The sequence below is a fragment of the Mastomys coucha genome, unplaced genomic scaffold (genome assembly GCF_008632895.1).
Source record: "Mastomys coucha isolate ucsf_1 unplaced genomic scaffold, UCSF_Mcou_1 pScaffold21, whole genome shotgun sequence".
In the NCBI taxonomy this organism is placed as follows: Eukaryota; Metazoa; Chordata; class Mammalia; order Rodentia; family Muridae; genus Mastomys; species Mastomys coucha.
The window spans coordinates 138,106,475-138,124,020 of record NW_022196904.1 but is presented as its reverse complement, the minus strand read 5'-3'; the positions used below and the strand labels follow the sequence as shown (position 1 = coordinate 138,124,020).

Sequence of the window (17,546 nt, the reverse complement as noted above, 5' to 3'; positions counted from 1 at the left end):
CCTCCTCAAATCCCGGGACCCAGACCTCTAGTGTCCTTCATATCCTGCTGGGCAGACACCTGGTTAGGAGGCTTGCTCCAGCTGCAGCCACATGTCATCCAAAGGCCCTGCACGGCTCTCTCTGGTCCCGAGGCCGGGAGACCCTGCTACCCTTTCAGGCTTCCCACCCGCAGCCCCACTCCGTCACGTTCCAGCCGCCTGACTCAGGCCGCATGGGGCGGGGAGCCGGGAGGCGGTGCCGGCGCCCGCTCGGCCCCGGAGGCGGCACCAGGAAGCACCCGCCCCGGCCGGAGCCGCCATGTAACCGGCGCCGCCCGGAGCCCCAGCCGCGCGGGCCCCAGCGACCCGCCCGCCATGGGAGACGAGGATGAGGACGAGGGCTGCGCCGTGGAGCTGCAGATCACCGAAGGTGGGTGCCGGATCCCGAGGCGACTGCCCCGGACGGGTGGCAAGAGTCAGCGACCCGCTGGGCTCATTCGCCCCCCTGTGCCCGCAGCCAACCTGACCGGACATGAGGAGAAGGTGAGCGTGGAGAACTTCGCGCTGCTCAAGGTGCTGGGCACGGGAGGTGAGAAACCGCGTTCACTGGGCTCGTGCCCTGGCATGGTGCTTTGGGCCTTCTGCCCGCCCACTAGCCTGGACCTGGGCCCTGGGCCTGGCTGCTGGGGAGGTCCCCCCACCCTTTCCCGGCATAGCTCCCCTTGCCCGCCCCGCCCTACCGTACCAGGGTTCTGTGCCCACTGGCAGGGCGTCCACGTTGACAGGACTCTTCTCTGCAAAGTCCTGTGTGTGCATGCCCCCTGCCGCGATTTCCTAGTCTCTTTGGGGTTTTAACTCCCTCCCAAGAGCTTTGCATAGCTTCTCCCCCCCCTCCTTTTTCCCTTGCGAGCCCCACTCTTGTATTTTGCAAATCCCCCAGTCCGGGTTTGCACATCCCTCGGCTGTCTGGGAGCGCGCCTCTGCCTCTGGTGCCAGCGTTCTCATCTTTTCTCAGCTCTCTTGATCATCCCAGGTTTGCACGTGCCCCGCCCCCTCCCCGCCCTGCAGGCCTTCTGGAGTTGCGAGCTCCCCAGGCTAGTTTGCACTGCACATTGCTTCTTTAACCAAGCACCCTCCAGGGAGGGCTCACCTTTTCCTTAGAAGGCTCTGTCAGCCTTTTGCACCCCTCTTCCCACCAGTCTGCACCGCCCTCGCACATACAGCCCACTTTCCAACCGCTTGCTTGCTGCTCCCACAGCCTACGGGAAGGTGTTCCTGGTGCGGAAGGCGGGTGGGCACGATGCGGGCAAGCTCTATGCCATGAAGGTGCTACGCAAGGCGGCGTTGGTGCAGCGCGCCAAGACGCAGGAGCATACCCGCACGGAACGCTCCGTGCTGGAGCTGGTGCGCCAGGCGCCCTTCCTGGTCACACTGCACTACGCCTTCCAGACGGATGCCAAGCTGCACCTCATCCTGGGTGAGGGCCTGTCATATCTCAGCTTTGGAGGAGGACGGGAGTTAGGTTAGGCTACCTTGTAGGGGAACGTCTCAACTTCTCCTGCACCCCCAGACTACGTGAGCGGTGGTGAGATGTTCACTCACCTCTACCAGCGCCAGTACTTCAAGGAGGCTGAGGTGCGAGTGTATGGGGGAGAGATTGTGCTGGCCCTGGAACACCTGCACAAGGTAAGAGAGGGCCCTGGCTTTTGGCTGCTCTCTGGGACTGCTCTGAACCTAATGAGGGGCTTCCTGTTTCAGGGGTGGCCTGGGCGGGGACCTTGAGAGAACTGCTTGAAACAGCACACTCCCTGGAAGGGTCTTCTGCTCCAGAACCTTCCAGGAGGGGCTTTCCTCCAACAGGAACTTAGGCTAACCTTCATCGGACTTCCTTAAGTGGTGACCTCAGACCTCAGTCCCCAGGCCTCTGAAATGGGGCTTTTGGTTCACACTCTTGGAGGCCTTGGGGCCTGTGCAAGGGACTTCTCAATGCAGGATACCTTCTGTGGCCTTTCTCCAGTCCCTTTTTATTTGTTTTTATTTGTGTGTACGTGCTTATGTGCCCGAGCACATATGTGGGTCAGGTTAACGACCTCCTTCCACCTTTACATGGGTTCTGAGATCATTCTCAGATTGTCAGCACGCTCTCTGCCGAGCCCTCTCAATGGTCCCCTGTTTAACTCTTTTCCCTTAGCCATCTCATGTAGCCCAGGCTGGCCTTGAGATTCCTGTATAGTCAAGAATGACCTTGAACTTCTGATCCTGCAGTCCCTGTCTCTTTGAAACTGAGAGTTCAGGCTTGTCCAATCACACCTGGCTTCATGGGGTACTTACTGGGGACCCAACCCAGGGCCCCATGCTAGGCGCTCTACTAAAAGTTCCACCCAGCCCAGCCCTTACTTCTTTCTCTTTTCTATCTTTCTTCTTTGTTTGTTTGTTGTTTTGTTTTGAGGGCCGTACTCTGTAAACTCAGCTCTGCTGGTAATCGCTGACTAGCCTTGGCTGGCCTCCTGCCTTAGCCTCCTGTGTACTAGAATGGCAGGCATGAGCTTACATGCCTGTATCCAGTGGCTTTTCTTATCTAATAACTAGCTCTGCCCCGGCTTCATCCTGCCCTGGAGATCACCCTGCAGGCTAAAGATCTTTTTATCCTAACTGGGGACCCGAAGGGCTGTGACTGTGTAGGGGGTCTAGCAGGGCAGCTCTCAACGTCCCATCTGTTCCTGTCAGCTGGGCATCATCTACCGGGACCTGAAGCTGGAGAACGTCTTACTTGACTCGGAAGGTCACATTGTCCTCACAGACTTTGGGCTGAGCAAGGAGTTCCTGACTGAGGAGGTGAGCGGACGGCAAGCTCTGCCCATGGTGCTCCTGGCCAGGCCTTTGACCTGCTTCCTCCGTACCAGGCCCCTGGGGGCTGCAGAGTGGTCGGGTACCAAGGTTCCCACTGTTTTCCCAGCATCTTCTAAAGCTGAGCAAGTTCCGCTCTGAGCCTTTCGGGCCCTTGGGGTAGGCGTGGAGTTAAGGTCTCCAAATGGGTCCTTTTGGCTTCTCAGAAAGAGCGGACCTTCTCCTTCTGTGGCACAATTGAATACATGGCTCCCGAAATCATCCGAAGCAAGGCTGGACATGGCAAGGTGGGTTGTCAGGGCGAAGGTGGCAGGGGTGGGGCTAGTGCACAAGGCCTCCTTCACTCTGGCCCTGCCCCATAGGCTGTGGACTGGTGGAGCCTGGGTATCCTGCTCTTCGAGCTGCTGACAGGGGCCTCACCCTTCACACTGGAGGGAGAGAGGAACACTCAGGCTGAGGTGTCTCGGTAAGTTGTACCAGTCATGGAGGGTAGCTGAGGGCTGTACGGCCTGCCTGGGCTGGGCTGGGAGGGGGCTTGCTGCCCCTGACACCCCACCCATCCTCCCAGACGGATCTTGAAGTGCTCCCCTCCCTTCCCCCCCCGGATTGGACCTGTGGCACAGGACCTGCTACAGCGGCTGCTGTGCAAGGACCCTAAGAAGAGGTTGGGCGCAGGTCCCCAGGGTGCGCAGGAAGTCAAGAGTCACCCCTTTTTCCAGGTGAGACTTTTACCTATGACTTCACAGATCCTTCACCTCTGAAGGCCAGGCAGCAGCATGGGGAACACAAATGTATTCTATCTCTTCTGATGTTACACACAATAAGAGGTCAAAGGGCAGAATGTGCAGACCCCCCTGACCTCAGGACACTCTCACTGGGCAGCTCCCTGGGGATGCGTGAGCTGGCGCGGAGCCTTCACATTTGACCTCACTGCGTGGGTTTTCTTAGCTGTTGTTTTCATCTGTTTATATAAGGGCATCAGACTTGGCATCTATCTGACATGGCAAGTGCATCATTCATTTGCAGGTATCTCCTGTGGCCAGGCATGTGGTCCTGCCTCCATACTGGGGTCCTAGCCTTGGAGGGCCTCCAGGGTTGCTCTCAGACCACAGTCTTCCTCTCCCAGGACAGCATGGCCCCAGGTAGAGGCATGGGCAGGACTAGGACCCAGAATGGAGCTGACCAGGGTCCACTTCCTTCAGAGAATTTCTGGAATAGCCCCAATCTCAGACTGGATGCTGGGAGAGCACTCACCTGTCATCCTGCAGAAGCTTTTTTGAGGTCTTTGAGGCTTGACACTTGAAACTGGTGTCCTCTCCCTTCTGCCCTTTCTTTGGACAATATTTTTGGAGGCTACTGCACATACACACTTTCCTGACATTGCACACATACAGACACATGTATATATATGTGCACATATAATGTGGTGGTGGTGAGGAGAAGAAATCCAGACCAGGTTGTCTTTGACAATCCAAGCTCATTCTCTCTCTCTCTCTCTCTCTCTCTGCCTCTCTGCCTCTGTCTCTCTCTTCCTCTGTCTCTCTTTCTCTGTCTCTCTCTGGTTCTTCCATATTTAGATATGGCATCCATTTCTAGGGTTGCTTTGTAACTCCAAAGGGATGACTATGTAGACTGCTTTCTAGGCTGGAAGGAGGAAGAGGAAGGGCAGGGTTTGCAAGTTTCTCACCTTCCCTTCAAGGTGTTTTCCTAGGCTCCACCTGACAGTATTTCCTTGCAAGCCATTGGGCACAACCAGCTACAAGGAAGTGTCTGTAAGATGGTGCAAAATCTGTATTGAGATTATGGTGCTAAAAAGACAGCGAAATGGATGCTGGCAGAAGTGGAGTTAGTCCTGTCACATTAGCTTAAACATGTAAAAGGGCAGGTGCTCATTCCCAGAAGGGAGGACAACTTGTAGGAATCAGTTTTCTCCTTCCACTGTGTGTGTTCCAGGGAGCAAGCTCAGGCTGTCAGGCTTGGGGGGGGGTGAGTGCCCCCATCCAGGGAGTGGTCTCACTTGCCCCTTTAGTCTCCTTGTCATTAGGAGTATCAACTCTCCCGTCACTGGTCTGAATGCCACATGGTAATTATACATAGGTTGCAGAACAGCTAAGAAAGGGTTAAAGAGACTTCTCTGCTGAAGTTGTCCTGAAGACATTGAGCAGATGCTGGGCTAAGCAACAGGCTGTTTCCAGGCCCAGTCTGAAGTGGGCTGAATGTCATTGAAGAAGCTATGTGGGAGCTTGGGCGAGAGGCAGGAGTCCTCTACTGTGGCCATTTTCCTGGATGAGGTTGTCACCTGGGACCCAGTGACTAGTTAGCCGGCCAGCCACAATTTGATCTTGGGATTCTTCTTTTCATAGTCCCAGGGGAAGGACTTCCTTTGGATGTGATATGCTCAAGTGTCTGATTTTTCTGACATCCCACCAGGGTCTCAAACTCCCTATGGAGCTGAGGATGACCTTGTGTTTCTGATTCTCCTGCCTCCACCTCCCCAGTTTTAGGATTAGAGGCATGCTCAGTTTATGCATTCTGAGGATCAGACCAGGATCCTGTGCCCATCGGGAGCACACTACCACCTGAGCTCCGCGCTCAGCTCAGGGCCTGTTATATGTCCAGGTGTCCTTATTTATTAGATACAAATATTTATCATCTTGTGCCTCTGACTGTGCTGGCAGATGGCAGTTGTTTACTTGTATAAAGGAGATGTAACGTTCATTCTTTCTCAGCAACTAGATTCAAAATGGAGTAACTCACATCAAGGCTGCGTCATTATGAAGTAGTCATTCAAGATTAGGTACAGAGGAAGCAGAGTGGATCAGCTTGTTCTCACTTCTCACCCTTGCCCCTCCTCCCCAGGGTCTGGATTGGGTAGCTCTGGCCGCCAGAAAGGTCCCAGCCCCATTCCGGCCCCAGATCCGCTCAGAGTTGGACGTGGGGAATTTTGCAGAGGAATTCACCCGGCTGGAGCCTGTCTACTCCCCTGCTGGCAGCCCTCCACCTGGGGACCCCAGGATCTTTCAGGTGAGTGGGAACCCACATGACCCCAGATGGAGTAGACGCAGGAGACTGGTGCCTGCTCAGTCCTGTTGGCAAGGTCACTGCACAGACCCTGGGCTACTCAGAGGACACATCTCCCAGACTTTTCCACTTTGTAGGGGTGCCTGATGTTGTCAGTTATAGAAGTCACCTTGTTTTTGGTTTTTTTTTTTTTTGTTGTTGTTGTTGTTTGTTTTTTTTGAGACAGGACTTCTCTGCATAGCCCTGGATGTCCTGGAACTCACTCTGTAGACCAGGCTGGCCTCGAATTCAGAAATCCACCTGTCTCTGCCTCCCAAGTGCTGGGATTAAAGGCATTCGCCACCACTGCCCAGTTATGCCACCGCTGCCTGGCACCATAGCTGTTTTTGATGGCTTTGTATTTTATACTAACATCTGCTCACCCTTTTCAAACTTTTATTCATTTATGATTTATTTACTTATTAGGCACATAGGAATTTTGTCTGCTTGTATGTTTATGCACCATGAGAATGAACACCGGGTCAGAAGAGGGTATCAGATTTCTTGGGACTGCATTGCATACAGTTGTGAGCTACCATGTTGGTGCTGGGAATCAAACCCAGGTCCTCTGGAAGAGTAGCCTGAGCTCTTAACTGCTGAGCCATCTCTCTAGCCCCTGCTCCCCTTTATATACCAGGGATTAAACACAGGGCTTTACTTGTGCTGAGGAGTGCTCTGCCACTGAGCCATTTCACTAGTCCCTTTTTTATTTTGAGATACAGTCTTGATGAGTTGCCTAGGCTGGCCTTGAACTTTCTACCTTACTGCTTCAGTCTCCCAAGTGGCTGAAGTCCAGTGCCTCCAGGCCTGGCTTTTCATTTCCTTTCCATTCCACCATTTCCATGGTATCTAAAAAAATATTGCTTTAGGGTCTAGAGAGATTACTCAAAAGTTAAGAGGACTGGCTGCTCTTGCAGGTGACAGCAGTTTCAATTCCCAGCACCCATAACCATCTGCAACTCTAGTTCCAGAGGATCTGACACCCTCTTCTGGCTTCAGAGGGCATTGCACAAATGTCGTGAATAGACATGCAGGCAGGCAAAACACCCACACATATAGAATAAATGAACTGAAAAATATTGCTTTAAATTATTAAGAGCAGAGGATGTAGGTCAGTTGGCAGAGAGTCTGCTCTGTGTATGTGAAGCTTGGGTTTAGTCCTAGCACTGCATAAGCCAGGTTGTTGCTGCCACCTGTAATCCCAGCCCTCAGGAAGCAGAGGCAAGAGGATCAGGAGTTCAGGGTCATCCTGAGCTCCCTATGGAGTTTTGAGGCCAGCTTGGGATATATGAGACTCAGTCTCAAAAATTATTGATAATTTTCAAAGTTGCTAAGCGGGCAAGATGGTTGTACCATAGCCCAGCACACTTGTGCAGAAACTCGGGTCTGAGTGGCAAGGCTTGCCTTAGCTCGGCATCCAGGGCCTGAGGTGACGTGGTCCTGTGTCAGCTGCTTACCATTTTCCTGCCTGATGTTCCACACAGTACCACGGCACGTTCTAGAGGCTCCCAGGCACACCTCTATTTTGCCTTCCCCAGAGCAGTGGACTGGCAAGCTCCACATCATTCAAACCACCTGGCTCTCGGGGATTTCCTTTCCTGTGCTCTGCCCCTGAGCCTAGCATCCACTGCTGAGCAATTTGACATGAGTGGTCTGGAAGTCACTAAGGATTGGGAAGAATCCCTGTGTCTCTCAGGCCTAGGGCCCAAGTCGATGGATCCAGCTAGTTATGATAGTATTACACTGTTCATCCCAGGGGGCTGAGGGGCAGAGTGAGACTCTGTTGAGCCCCTGTAATGTGGTCCGGGCACTGGGAATGAACCAGTGACCTTAACAGGGCAAAGTACTACCCACATGGAGTCTGGTTTAAAGAAACCAATCGTGCTACGTAGGAATGTACACCTGTAATCCCAGCACTGGGAGACTGAGGCAGGAGGACGGATATGAGTTTGAGGTCAGCCTGGGCTACATAGTGAGTACCAGGCCAACCAAGGCTACATAGCATGACCTGTCTCAAAAGAAAGCAAAGATTGGGCAGTGGTGGCACTGGCCTTTGATCTCAGCACTCAGGAGGCACAGCCAGTGGGATTTCTGTGAAGTCATTCCAGCCTGGTCTCCACAGTAAGACCCTGCCACAATACAAATTAACAAACCCAAAACACCAACAACTAGAACAAAATAGTAACAACAGAACCCTGAAATTGCTAGGACGTGGGTCTGTATGAAAGGCAAAGACCGGCTTTCGATTCTCTTTGGTGTTCCTTGGTACCCTTTCCCCTCACAGGGGAGGCCAGGGTAGAGAAAGGATAGAGAGTTGTTTTTCCCCCTTAGCCGATGAATTATCTCAAGCTAAGTGTGTATGACAACAGGTGCAGCCCTTGGGCACAGTCCTGGGCCACTAGTCTGTGCTAGGTACTTTGGGGGTAGAAGCCTGTCACCGTGATAAGAGAAGTGTGGGTGTCACACACTTGGAGGGTGAGCATGGCCCCAAGTGATCATAAACACGGTGGGAATAAAATGTGTCCACACAGGCTGTGTGCGTCCAGATGTAAGAATGCCCCTCATGTTCCCTCTGTGAATGAACTCAGCCCTCCATCACAAATGTGCAGAGCAGCCCTGCAGGGGCATCCACCCCCACGCTCATCTTTGCAGGGATACTCCTTTGTGGCTCCATCCATCCTCTTTGACCACAACAATGCAGTGATGGCTGATGTGCTGCAGGCGCCCGGTGCTGGATACAGGCCCGGCAGGGCAGCAGTTGCCAGGAGTGCCATGATGCAGGTGGGCTGGCCTGGGGTGGAGGTGCTGTTGGCTTTGTTGGAGTCCTCTGGGTTGGGGGACTCTGGCCTGGTCCCACCGGTTGCTGGTGGTATGATTTGGGTGTAGGCAGGCGGTCGGCCATGACAGGGCCACTCATATCCAGTGTAAGAATCTAATTTGCCCTCTTTACCTCCAGGACTCACCTTTCTTCCAGCAGTATGAGCTGGACCTTCGGGAGCCAGCGCTGGGCCAGGGCAGCTTCTCTGTGTGTCGGAGATGTCGCCAGCGCCAGAGCGGCCAGGAATTTGCTGTCAAGATCCTCAGCCGCAGGTGGGAGCCTGCTGTGGGCAAAGCCCTCCAGAGAGGACTAGGGTTAGGTCTCTTAGGCCACTGTAACCCCTCCTGCCTTGTTCCCAGGCTGGAGGAGAACACTCAGCGAGAGGTGGCTGCCCTTCGCCTGTGCCAGTTACACCCTAACGTGGTAAAACTGCATGAGGTGCTTCATGACCAGGTGACCAACGCTTGATAGGGACAGCCTGTGGAGTAGGGGGTGATAAAGCAAAGAGAGACCCCAGAAGTGGGATCTGAGGGGTATAGGGCCTGAGGACTGTGGGACACTGCTGAGGATGGAGCTGGAAAGGGATGAAAGGAGGATGCTCTGGAAGCGGGGCTTAGGGAGGTGGGTGGTTAAACTTGGATAAAGAATGAGGTCCTGGCTGGGCAGTGGTGGAGCATGCCTTTAATCCCAGCACTTGGGAGGTAGAGGCAGGCAGATTTCTGAGTTCGAGGCCAGCCTGGTCTACAGAAAGTGTTCCAGGACAGCCAGGGCTATACAGAGAAACCCTGTCTTGAAAAAAAAAAAAAAGGTCCCGAAAAACTGTTTGTTTGGGGAGGGATCCAGGAATATGGGGCTCCAGAGATACTTGGGCGGGCAGGTAGTGTCAGTGACCCGCCTCACCTTCCGCAGTTACACACTTACCTGGTCCTGGAGTTGCTGCGTGGCGGGGAACTGCTAGAGCACATCCGCAAGAAGCGGCTCTTCAGCGAGTCGGAGGCCAGCCAGATCCTTCGGAGTCTGGTGTCAGCCGTGAGCTTCATGCACGAAGAGGCGGGCGTGGTTCACCGCGACCTGAAACCCGAGGTGGGTGCGAGACCCGGGCGGTGGAGCAGAACTGCCTGGCATCTGTGCTGGGCCCTGCCCCTGACTGTCCTCGCCTTCCTCTGGTAGAACATCTTGTACGCAGACGACACGCCCGGGGCCCCGGTGAAGATCATCGACTTCGGGTTCGCGCGACTGCGGCCCCAGAGCCCGGCGGAGCCCATGCAGACGCCTTGCTTCACACTGCAGTACGCGGCGCCCGAGCTGCTGGCACAGCAGGGCTACGACGAGTCCTGCGATCTTTGGAGCCTGGGTGTCATTCTGGTAAGGTTCTCGAAGGAGCTGGGGTTAATTTTCCTGATGGTCAGCCCGAGGCAGGGGAGCAGGTCTGTTAGTGGGGGTAGCATGAGACCTGGTTGCAAAGCAGGATCTCTGCGATCCTGAGATTGAAGGTCCATCACTTTTGAGTCCCTGTAGTGGAGAGGGAGGTGGCGCTGTGGGTGGGTGAGGATGCAGCCTGGACCGGTCTCAGTCCTTTATCTCCTCCTAGTACATGATGCTGTCTGGCCAGGTTCCCTTCCAAGGGGCCTCCGGTCAGGGCGGACAGAGCCAGGCAGCTGAGATCATGTGCAAGATCCGTGAAGGGCGCTTCTCACTGGACGGGGAAGCCTGGCAAGGTGTGTCGGAGGAAGCCAAGGAGCTGGTCCGAGGTGCGGAGCTGGAGGACTTGGGGCATGGTTAGGGCGGGAAGGTCATGAGGTTATTTATGTGAGGCAGGCGAATCCCCTGATCAGGGACAGGTGCAGGAGCAGAGTGAGACTCCCTTTCCAGCATGCCCCTGCCTTACCTCCAGGGCTACTGACAGTGGATCCCGCCAAGCGGCTGAAGCTGGAAGGGCTGCGTAGCAGCTCGTGGCTTCAGGATGGCAGCGCGCGCTCCTCGCCCCCGCTCCGCACGCCGGATGTGCTGGAGTCCTCTGGCCCAGCAGTGCGCTCTGGGCTCAATGCCACTTTCATGGTAAGGGGCGGGCCGCTGGTAGGCGGAGCCCGCCTTTGGTGGGCTAGGGGTTCCTGACCTCTGGAGGCTGGAGGCCTGGGGCTGCTAGATCTGGGCACTGTGGGATGTGCGCCAAGGCGAGGATTAGCAAACCCAAATCGGGCGGGGTGGGGACATTCATTCTCTGCTTTCCCAGGCGTTCAACCGAGGCAAGCGGGAGGGCTTCTTTCTGAAGAGTGTGGAGAATGCGCCTCTGGCCAAGAGACGCAAGCAGAAGCTCCGGAGCGCGGCCGCCTCCCGCCGCGGCTCCCCAGTGCCTGCCTCCTCCGGTCGCCTACCAGCCTCTGCCTCCAAGGGGACAACTCGCAGAGCCAACGGCCCCTTGTCCCCTTCCTAGCTCCCGCCACTGTGACCCCCTTCCCTTTAGGAGCTCTGACCCGGGAGCCTGGTGCTGCCACCAGACTTTTGCCAGCGGCTCCCACTCTGATCCCCAGGAATTGCCCTCCCCTCCACACCCACTTCCAGACAGAGCAGAAGTATTTTTATAAGCAGAGATTTTTTTTTTAAAATGTCTTACCAGATAAGAGTTGGGGACACAGGGAAGCAACTGTTGTGAGCAAAGTGGGGCTTGGGGCTCCTGCCTCGCCGCTCTGATGCTGCCTCATCAGGAGAGAGAAGGCCCTCTCCAGGGGCAACTCTGCCAAGGAAGAGCATCCTATCCTGTCCCTAATTACACAGCTGCCACGGAGAAGAAATCAGGAGCCCCCTATCCTGTGCTTCCCTGGGACTTTGCCCCTAGGAGGGAATACCCATCAATGTCACTTTATGGACCGTGTGCAATGACGTCCACCAAAGACCTGTGTTGGGAATGAGAGAGAGACTCTGGAGGACCTCTAGAGCATTTCTGAGATACATCACTTTTATGTCACCGGCTTCTCCCCTAGTGGGGCTAAGGAAGGAGGCAGGGGCTCCCCTTGGGGAGCCCCTTTCTCATTCACACAGTCCTCATGGGCACAGCAGCTGCTTCTGGCTGCAGATGGAGCCTTGGGGTTCTGGGCTGGGCACCCACAGTCACTGTCTCAGCCCCTCTAGGCTGTGCCTTTGACTTTAAAATAAAACTCCATCCAGTGCTGCATGTGGATCTGTGGTTTGTGTTCATGGAGAGGCTGCCTGGAACCAGAGCTGGAGGGATAGGTAGACCCTTGAGAGAGTGTCAAGAAGACAGTCACTTGGCTGTATGTAGGTGTGCACCTGTGTATGCAAGTATGCATGCGTATGTGTGTGTTTGTGTGTGTAGCCCTGAGGTCCTCATGGCTCACCTTTCCTCCATTGCTCTTCGTCTTTAATTAATTAATTCCAAAGCAGGGTTTTCTCTGTGTAGGCCTGGCTGTCCTAGAACTTGCTCTATAGACCAGCCTGGCTTTGAACTCACAGAGATCCAGAGATCTACCTGTCTCTGCCTCCCAAGTGTTGGGACTTAAAGTAAGTGTGTCCTCCTTCCCCCAGCTAATTAATTTTAAGACAGGGTCTCTACATAGCGCTGGCTGTCCTAGAACTCAGTGTGTAGATCAGGTTGGCCTCAAACTCATAGAGATATGTCTGCCTCCATTTCCCAAATGCTGGCATTAAGGTGTGTACCATGTTGGTGAGCCTCCATCTTTATTGTTTTGAGACAGTGTCTCTCACTGAACCTGAACAGATCTACTCGGTAAGCTCCTATGCCACACCTGGCTTTTTTCCCCCCATCTCCCTCCAGTCCTGCTCAATCTGGCCCAAAGATTTATTTGTTTATTAAACGTAGGTACACTGTAACTGTCTTCAGACACACCAGAAGAGGGCATCAGATCTCATTATGGATGGTTGTGAGCCACCATGTGGTTGCTGGGATTTGAACTCAGGACCTCTGGAAGAACAGTCAGTGCTCTTAACCACTGAGCCATTTCTCTAGCCTCATGCTTGTTTTTTTTTATGTGGGTTTTGGGATTCCAACCCATGTCCTCCTACTGCAGACCCACTTAGCTCCCCAGCCCCATCGTTTTGTTTCATTTGCATGTGTATGCCTGTTTACACTAATGTGGGTGCACATGTGTTCAGGTATATATGTGCACTTGTGCAGAAAGCCAAGGTTGGCATTGGGCATCTTCCTCAGTTACCCTCCATCTTACTCACTGAATCTATAGATTGCAGAGGGGGTTGGTTTAGCCAGCCAGCTCGCTCCAGAGATCCCTACTCAGCCTTCGGGGCCACCATGCCCAGCTCACATTTATGTGGATCCTGGGGATTGTAATTTACTCAGCTAAGCCCTAACCCTTTCCCCTACCCCTACCCCACATCCTGTCATTCTGCTTCTGCTTTTTGAGATCCACTAGCCCAGGCTGTTCCAGAACTCACTCTGTAGTTGAGGATTATCTGGGCTGGGAATGCCTTACTTTTCTGCTTCCACTTCCTGAGCGTGTTTACCACCGGGATCCACCGGCGCTCCGTGCATGCTAGGAAGGCACTCAGACATCTCCTGGGCTTTAAAAAAAAATCTTTTTTTTTCCCCTTATTTTTTACTTTATGTGTAGGGTATTTAAACGTGTATGTCTGTGTACCACATGTCATAAAACAGTTGTGAGCCACCATGTGGGTGCTGGGAATCAAACCCAGGTCCTTTGGAAGGGCAGTGGGTGCTCTTCACCTCGGAGCCATGTCTCTAGCCCTGCTCTTGGGTTTTTGACCCAAGCTAGAGTCATCTCATGTATGGGTCTCAGAAGTTCTGGCCAGGTTTGTGACTAGTAGATCTCAACTTTAACTCACATAAGCAAAAATACAAGCCCATTTTAGGCTCTTGAAACTATGAACTTGACTCAACTTCTAGCCAGGCCTGATATGGGTAAAAACAGTGTTCTGGACCATGTTTCCCAGTGCTCTCTCTTTATTCAGTCTGTAGCAATATTTGGGCCTGAAGAACCCCTTAAAGCAGTGTTTTGTTTATTTTTTGTTTGTTTGTTTTAAAGATTTATTCATTTTATGTATATAAGTACTCTGTAGCTGCCTTCAAACACACCAGAAGAGGGCATCAGATTCCGTTACAGATGTTTGTGAGCCACCATGTGGTTGGTGGGATTTGAACTCAGGACCTCTGGAAGAGTAGTCAGTGCCCTTATCTGCTGAGCCATCTCTCCAGCCCCAAAGCAGTGGTTCTCAGCCTTCCTACTGCTGTGACCCTTTAATGCAGTTCCTCATGTTGGGGTGACCTCCAACCATAAAACGATTTTCGTTGTTACTCCCTAACTGTCATTTTGCTACTGTTAGAAATCATGATGTAAGTATCTGTGTTTTCTGATGGCCTTAGGTGACCTCTGTGAAGGGGTCGTTCAACACCCCAAAGGGGTCATGACCCGCAGGCTGAGAACTGCTGCCCTAAGGCAAGATGGGGCCTAGCAAGCTCTGGCTATAGATTTAAGTCAGGTGATATAGGCTCTTAGAAAGGCTGGAGCTGGATAACCCCCCCGGAGCCCGAGCAGTGTGAAGAAGCAGCGAGGACGACACCCGGACAGACCCGAGCCCGCACGCCGCTGTAGACCCGTGTTCAGCGCCTACGTCCCCTGCCGCCGCCATGCCCAAAAGAAAGGCTGAAGGGGATGCTAAAGGAGACAAAGCCAAGGTGAAGGACGAGCCACAGAGAAGATCCGCAAGATTGTCTGCTAAACCTGCTCCTCCAAAGCCAGAGGCCAAGCCTAAAAAGGCCCCTGCAAAGAAGGGAGAGAAGGTACCCAAGGGGAAGAAGGGGAAAGCCGGAGCTGGTAAGGATGCGAATAATCCTGCAGAAAATGGAGATGCCAAAACAGACCAGGCACAGAAAGCTGAAGGTGCTGGAGATGTCAAGTGACGTGTGTGCGTTTTTGATAACTGTGTACTTCTGGTCACTGTACAGTTTGAAATACTATTTTTTATCAAGTTTTATAAAAATTCAGAATTTTTACTTTTTTTTTAAGCTATATTGTTAGCACACAGAACACTTCAATATTTGGGGGGGCAGGGAGGATCATGTGTCACTAACAAAATATCTTTCAAGCTAGATTGAGGACAGAAAACCTCTTTCCCTGATAATTCCGAAAGGCTCCTGTTGGCTCCCAGGAGAGAGATCCTGGTCTTGACATAGGTGCCCACCAAGGGGCAAAATGGCTTGTGGTCTGGGAAAACTGAATTCATTTTTATATTATCTTCCCCCTGTGCCATCAACATAGACTTAATTCCCTTAAAACCAGAGATCTGTTGGAACCTGGCCCCCAAAATTGGTTTTCCAGTGTATTGGGTGATGTGGACTTTGCAGTGGCTTCATCGAGTGTTCTCAGAAGAGCGCTGGTTCCTCTTATAAAAGATTGTGGATCTTCAGATTGATAATTCTGCCATGTTCATTTCCTGAAAGTCAGGGTCGGCTTGTGAAAAGTTGTTAAACAACATCCTTAATGTGAAATGTCCACCCTCACTCTAAGCTACTTCCCCTTTTCAAAGCATTGAATGGAGACTTCATTGGGTTTTATAGTGGCTTTCTGATTTTGGTAGTCTATACAAGAAGGGAATTTGGAAGTTCTTGTATATTGTCGATTGTCTGCTCATGTCCTGTCTGAAATACCATGATTGTTTACGAAAAGTATCTTTAATAAAGCTGGTTACAGTTAGGCTTGGGAAAAAAAAAAAAGAAAGAAAGGCTGGAGCTGTACTCTATTGGACATTAAGTCACGTCCTTAAGTCAAGAATGCCATTTGCTGCCGGGTGGTGGTGGCGCACGCCTTTAATCCCAGCACTTGGGAGGCAGAGGCAGGCGGATTTCTGAGTTCGAGGCCAGCCTGGTCTCCAGAGTGAGTTCCAGGACAGCCAGGGCTATACAGAGAAACCCTGTCTCGAAAAAACAAAAAAACAAAAAACAAAAAAACAAAACAAAACAAAAAAAAAAGAATGCCATTTGCTGATTGACTTATGGCTGTGACATAGTTGATTAGCTATGAACGTGGACGTGGACCTAGCTTTACAAGGCTCCTTGGATGGAGAGTAGGAGAGAGACTTAGCAACTTCTTCAGTGACCAATCAGTGCCGAGAGCAGCCTCCTCTCAGTGCAACGATACTCATTTCTGGGGCAGCTATGTCTGAGCTCCCTTGCTGGTGCATGGCTATGCCGCCCCAGCCTTGTCTGGATTGCTTCCTCCTTGCTTCCTGAGCTGTGCTGTGGGACCGTGAGGCAGACCTTCCCGCTAGGCTGATGATCTCTTGGAGGCAGTGATACCTGGATGCCTGGAAATGGGAGTGGGGTTCCTGGAGATTCCAGCGTCAGGGTGAAGCTAAGCAGGTCTTGGAGGCAGGGCTGCTGGTATGGGTGGTTGCCATTCTCAGTGACCCTGGGTGCTGTGGGGTGCTCAGCTGGGTCCCTTCCCAGTGCTCTGGAAGGGTAGAGAGAGGCCCTGGCAAGGTTCCTCAGAGAAAAACTATCCGTAATTCTGACTCTTATGTTGTTGTTTGTTGATTCTGTGACATGAACAAGCTACCCAATAGTCCAGGCTTCCCTGTCCATCAAAAACAGTATCGGTGTGTTCATTGGGTTCTTCCTGTGTATAGGGCCCTTCCTGTGTACCGGAAGTGGGAGTCTCATTTAAGATAGGAAAATGGGACTGGCCATAGTTGTGACTAGTTGGGCTTTTAGTCCCGGGACCAAGGAGGGAGAGAGACAGACAGATCTCTGGGACTTTGTGGCCAGTAAGTTCCATGCCAGCCAGGGCTATGTAGAAAGACATGGTCTCAAAAGAGGTATGTGTGTGGAGGGTTGGTATACAGTTGATAGAATGCTAGAACTGTGTAAAACAGATGTGGTGGCACACTCATAATCCCTGCACTGAGGAGGGGAACTGGAGGCAAGGAGGATCAGGAGGTCAGGGTCATCCTTGGCCACACAGCCAGTTCAAGGTGATCCTGGGCTTTAAAAAACCAAGTTAGGGAACGGACTCATATTGTTAAGACACTCATTGGCATAAAGTATTGCCATAAGGAAAAAAAAACCTCTGCAGGGGGTGGGAGAGATGGCTCAGCAGTTGAAAGTGTGGGTTGTTCTACCAGGAGGTTTGGGTTTGAGTCCCACATGATGGCTAACACTCCTCTCTAACTCCAGTCGTCCCAGGGGATCTGATGCCCTCTTCTGGCTTCCTGGGCCCCAGGGATGCACATGGTGAACAGACATCCATGCAGGCAAAGCAGTCACCCACTTAGACATAAAAATAAATAAGTCTAAAAATGTTTGCAGGCAAGGGTGGCTGCTAGACCCAACAACGTGGGATTCATCCCTGGGACCCACATGCTGGAGGGAGAAAATCAACTCACTCAGGTTGTCCTCTGGTCTCCATGAGTGTGTACCGTGATATTTTTTTGTGTAGGCACACAAATTCTTGTGTAGTTTCAGGTTACTCAACCAGACAGTAAAACTTCATAATAATTGAATATTGCTTGAAGGAAAACTCAGAAAACACAGGAAAGAAGAAAATGAAGAGTTACTTAGTATGACTCTCCACAGATAATCTTCATATGTGCAGTGCACGTGTGCACACACACACACACACACACACACACACACACACACACACCCCACACAATGTTTTTGAGACAGGCTTTCTCCATGTAGTCCTGGCTGTCCTACGATTCACTATGTAGATCAGGCTGGCCTTGAACTCACAGAGATTCACTTACCTCTGCCTCTTTCATGCTGGGATTAAAGGTGTGAACCACCACTGCCTGTCTTCTTTTTCATTTTAGATTTTTCTTAATATTTTGAAGC

At 52.4% G+C, this 17,546-nt stretch overlaps 1 protein-coding gene and 1 pseudogene across 4 annotated transcripts; both read left to right on the top strand.

Moving 5' to 3' along the window:
• The first annotated feature begins 255 nt into the window (after positions 1-255).
• Positions 256-11,876, top strand: Rps6ka4 (ribosomal protein S6 kinase A4). Of its 3 annotated transcripts, XM_031389472.1 has the most exons (18): positions 256-409; positions 497-568; positions 920-1,012; positions 1,238-1,456; positions 1,550-1,665; positions 2,707-2,814; positions 3,033-3,113; positions 3,189-3,292; positions 3,395-3,545; positions 5,686-5,850; positions 8,539-8,667; positions 8,843-8,976; positions 9,064-9,157; positions 9,614-9,787; positions 9,875-10,069; positions 10,296-10,455; positions 10,599-10,762; positions 10,938-11,876. In XM_031389472.1, exons 1-18 carry the CDS (start codon positions 355-357, stop codon positions 11,136-11,138), a joined length of 2,415 nt encoding a protein of 804 aa, XP_031245332.1. In that variant the 5' UTR covers positions 256-354; the 3' UTR covers positions 11,139-11,876. The 3 variants fall into 3 exon arrangements, with proteins under 3 accessions (XP_031245332.1, XP_031245333.1, XP_031245334.1); XM_031389473.1 differs by lacking the exon at positions 920-1,012; XM_031389474.1 differs by lacking the exon at positions 920-1,012 and having other exon boundaries at positions 281-409; positions 497-522.
• Positions 11,877-14,282: 2,406 nt separating this feature from the next.
• Positions 14,283-14,702, top strand: LOC116103458 (annotated as a pseudogene). Its single transcript, XR_004123477.1, has one exon. The product of XR_004123477.1 is annotated as a non-histone chromosomal protein HMG-17 pseudogene (transcript).
• Positions 14,703-17,546: the final 2,844 nt, after the last annotated feature.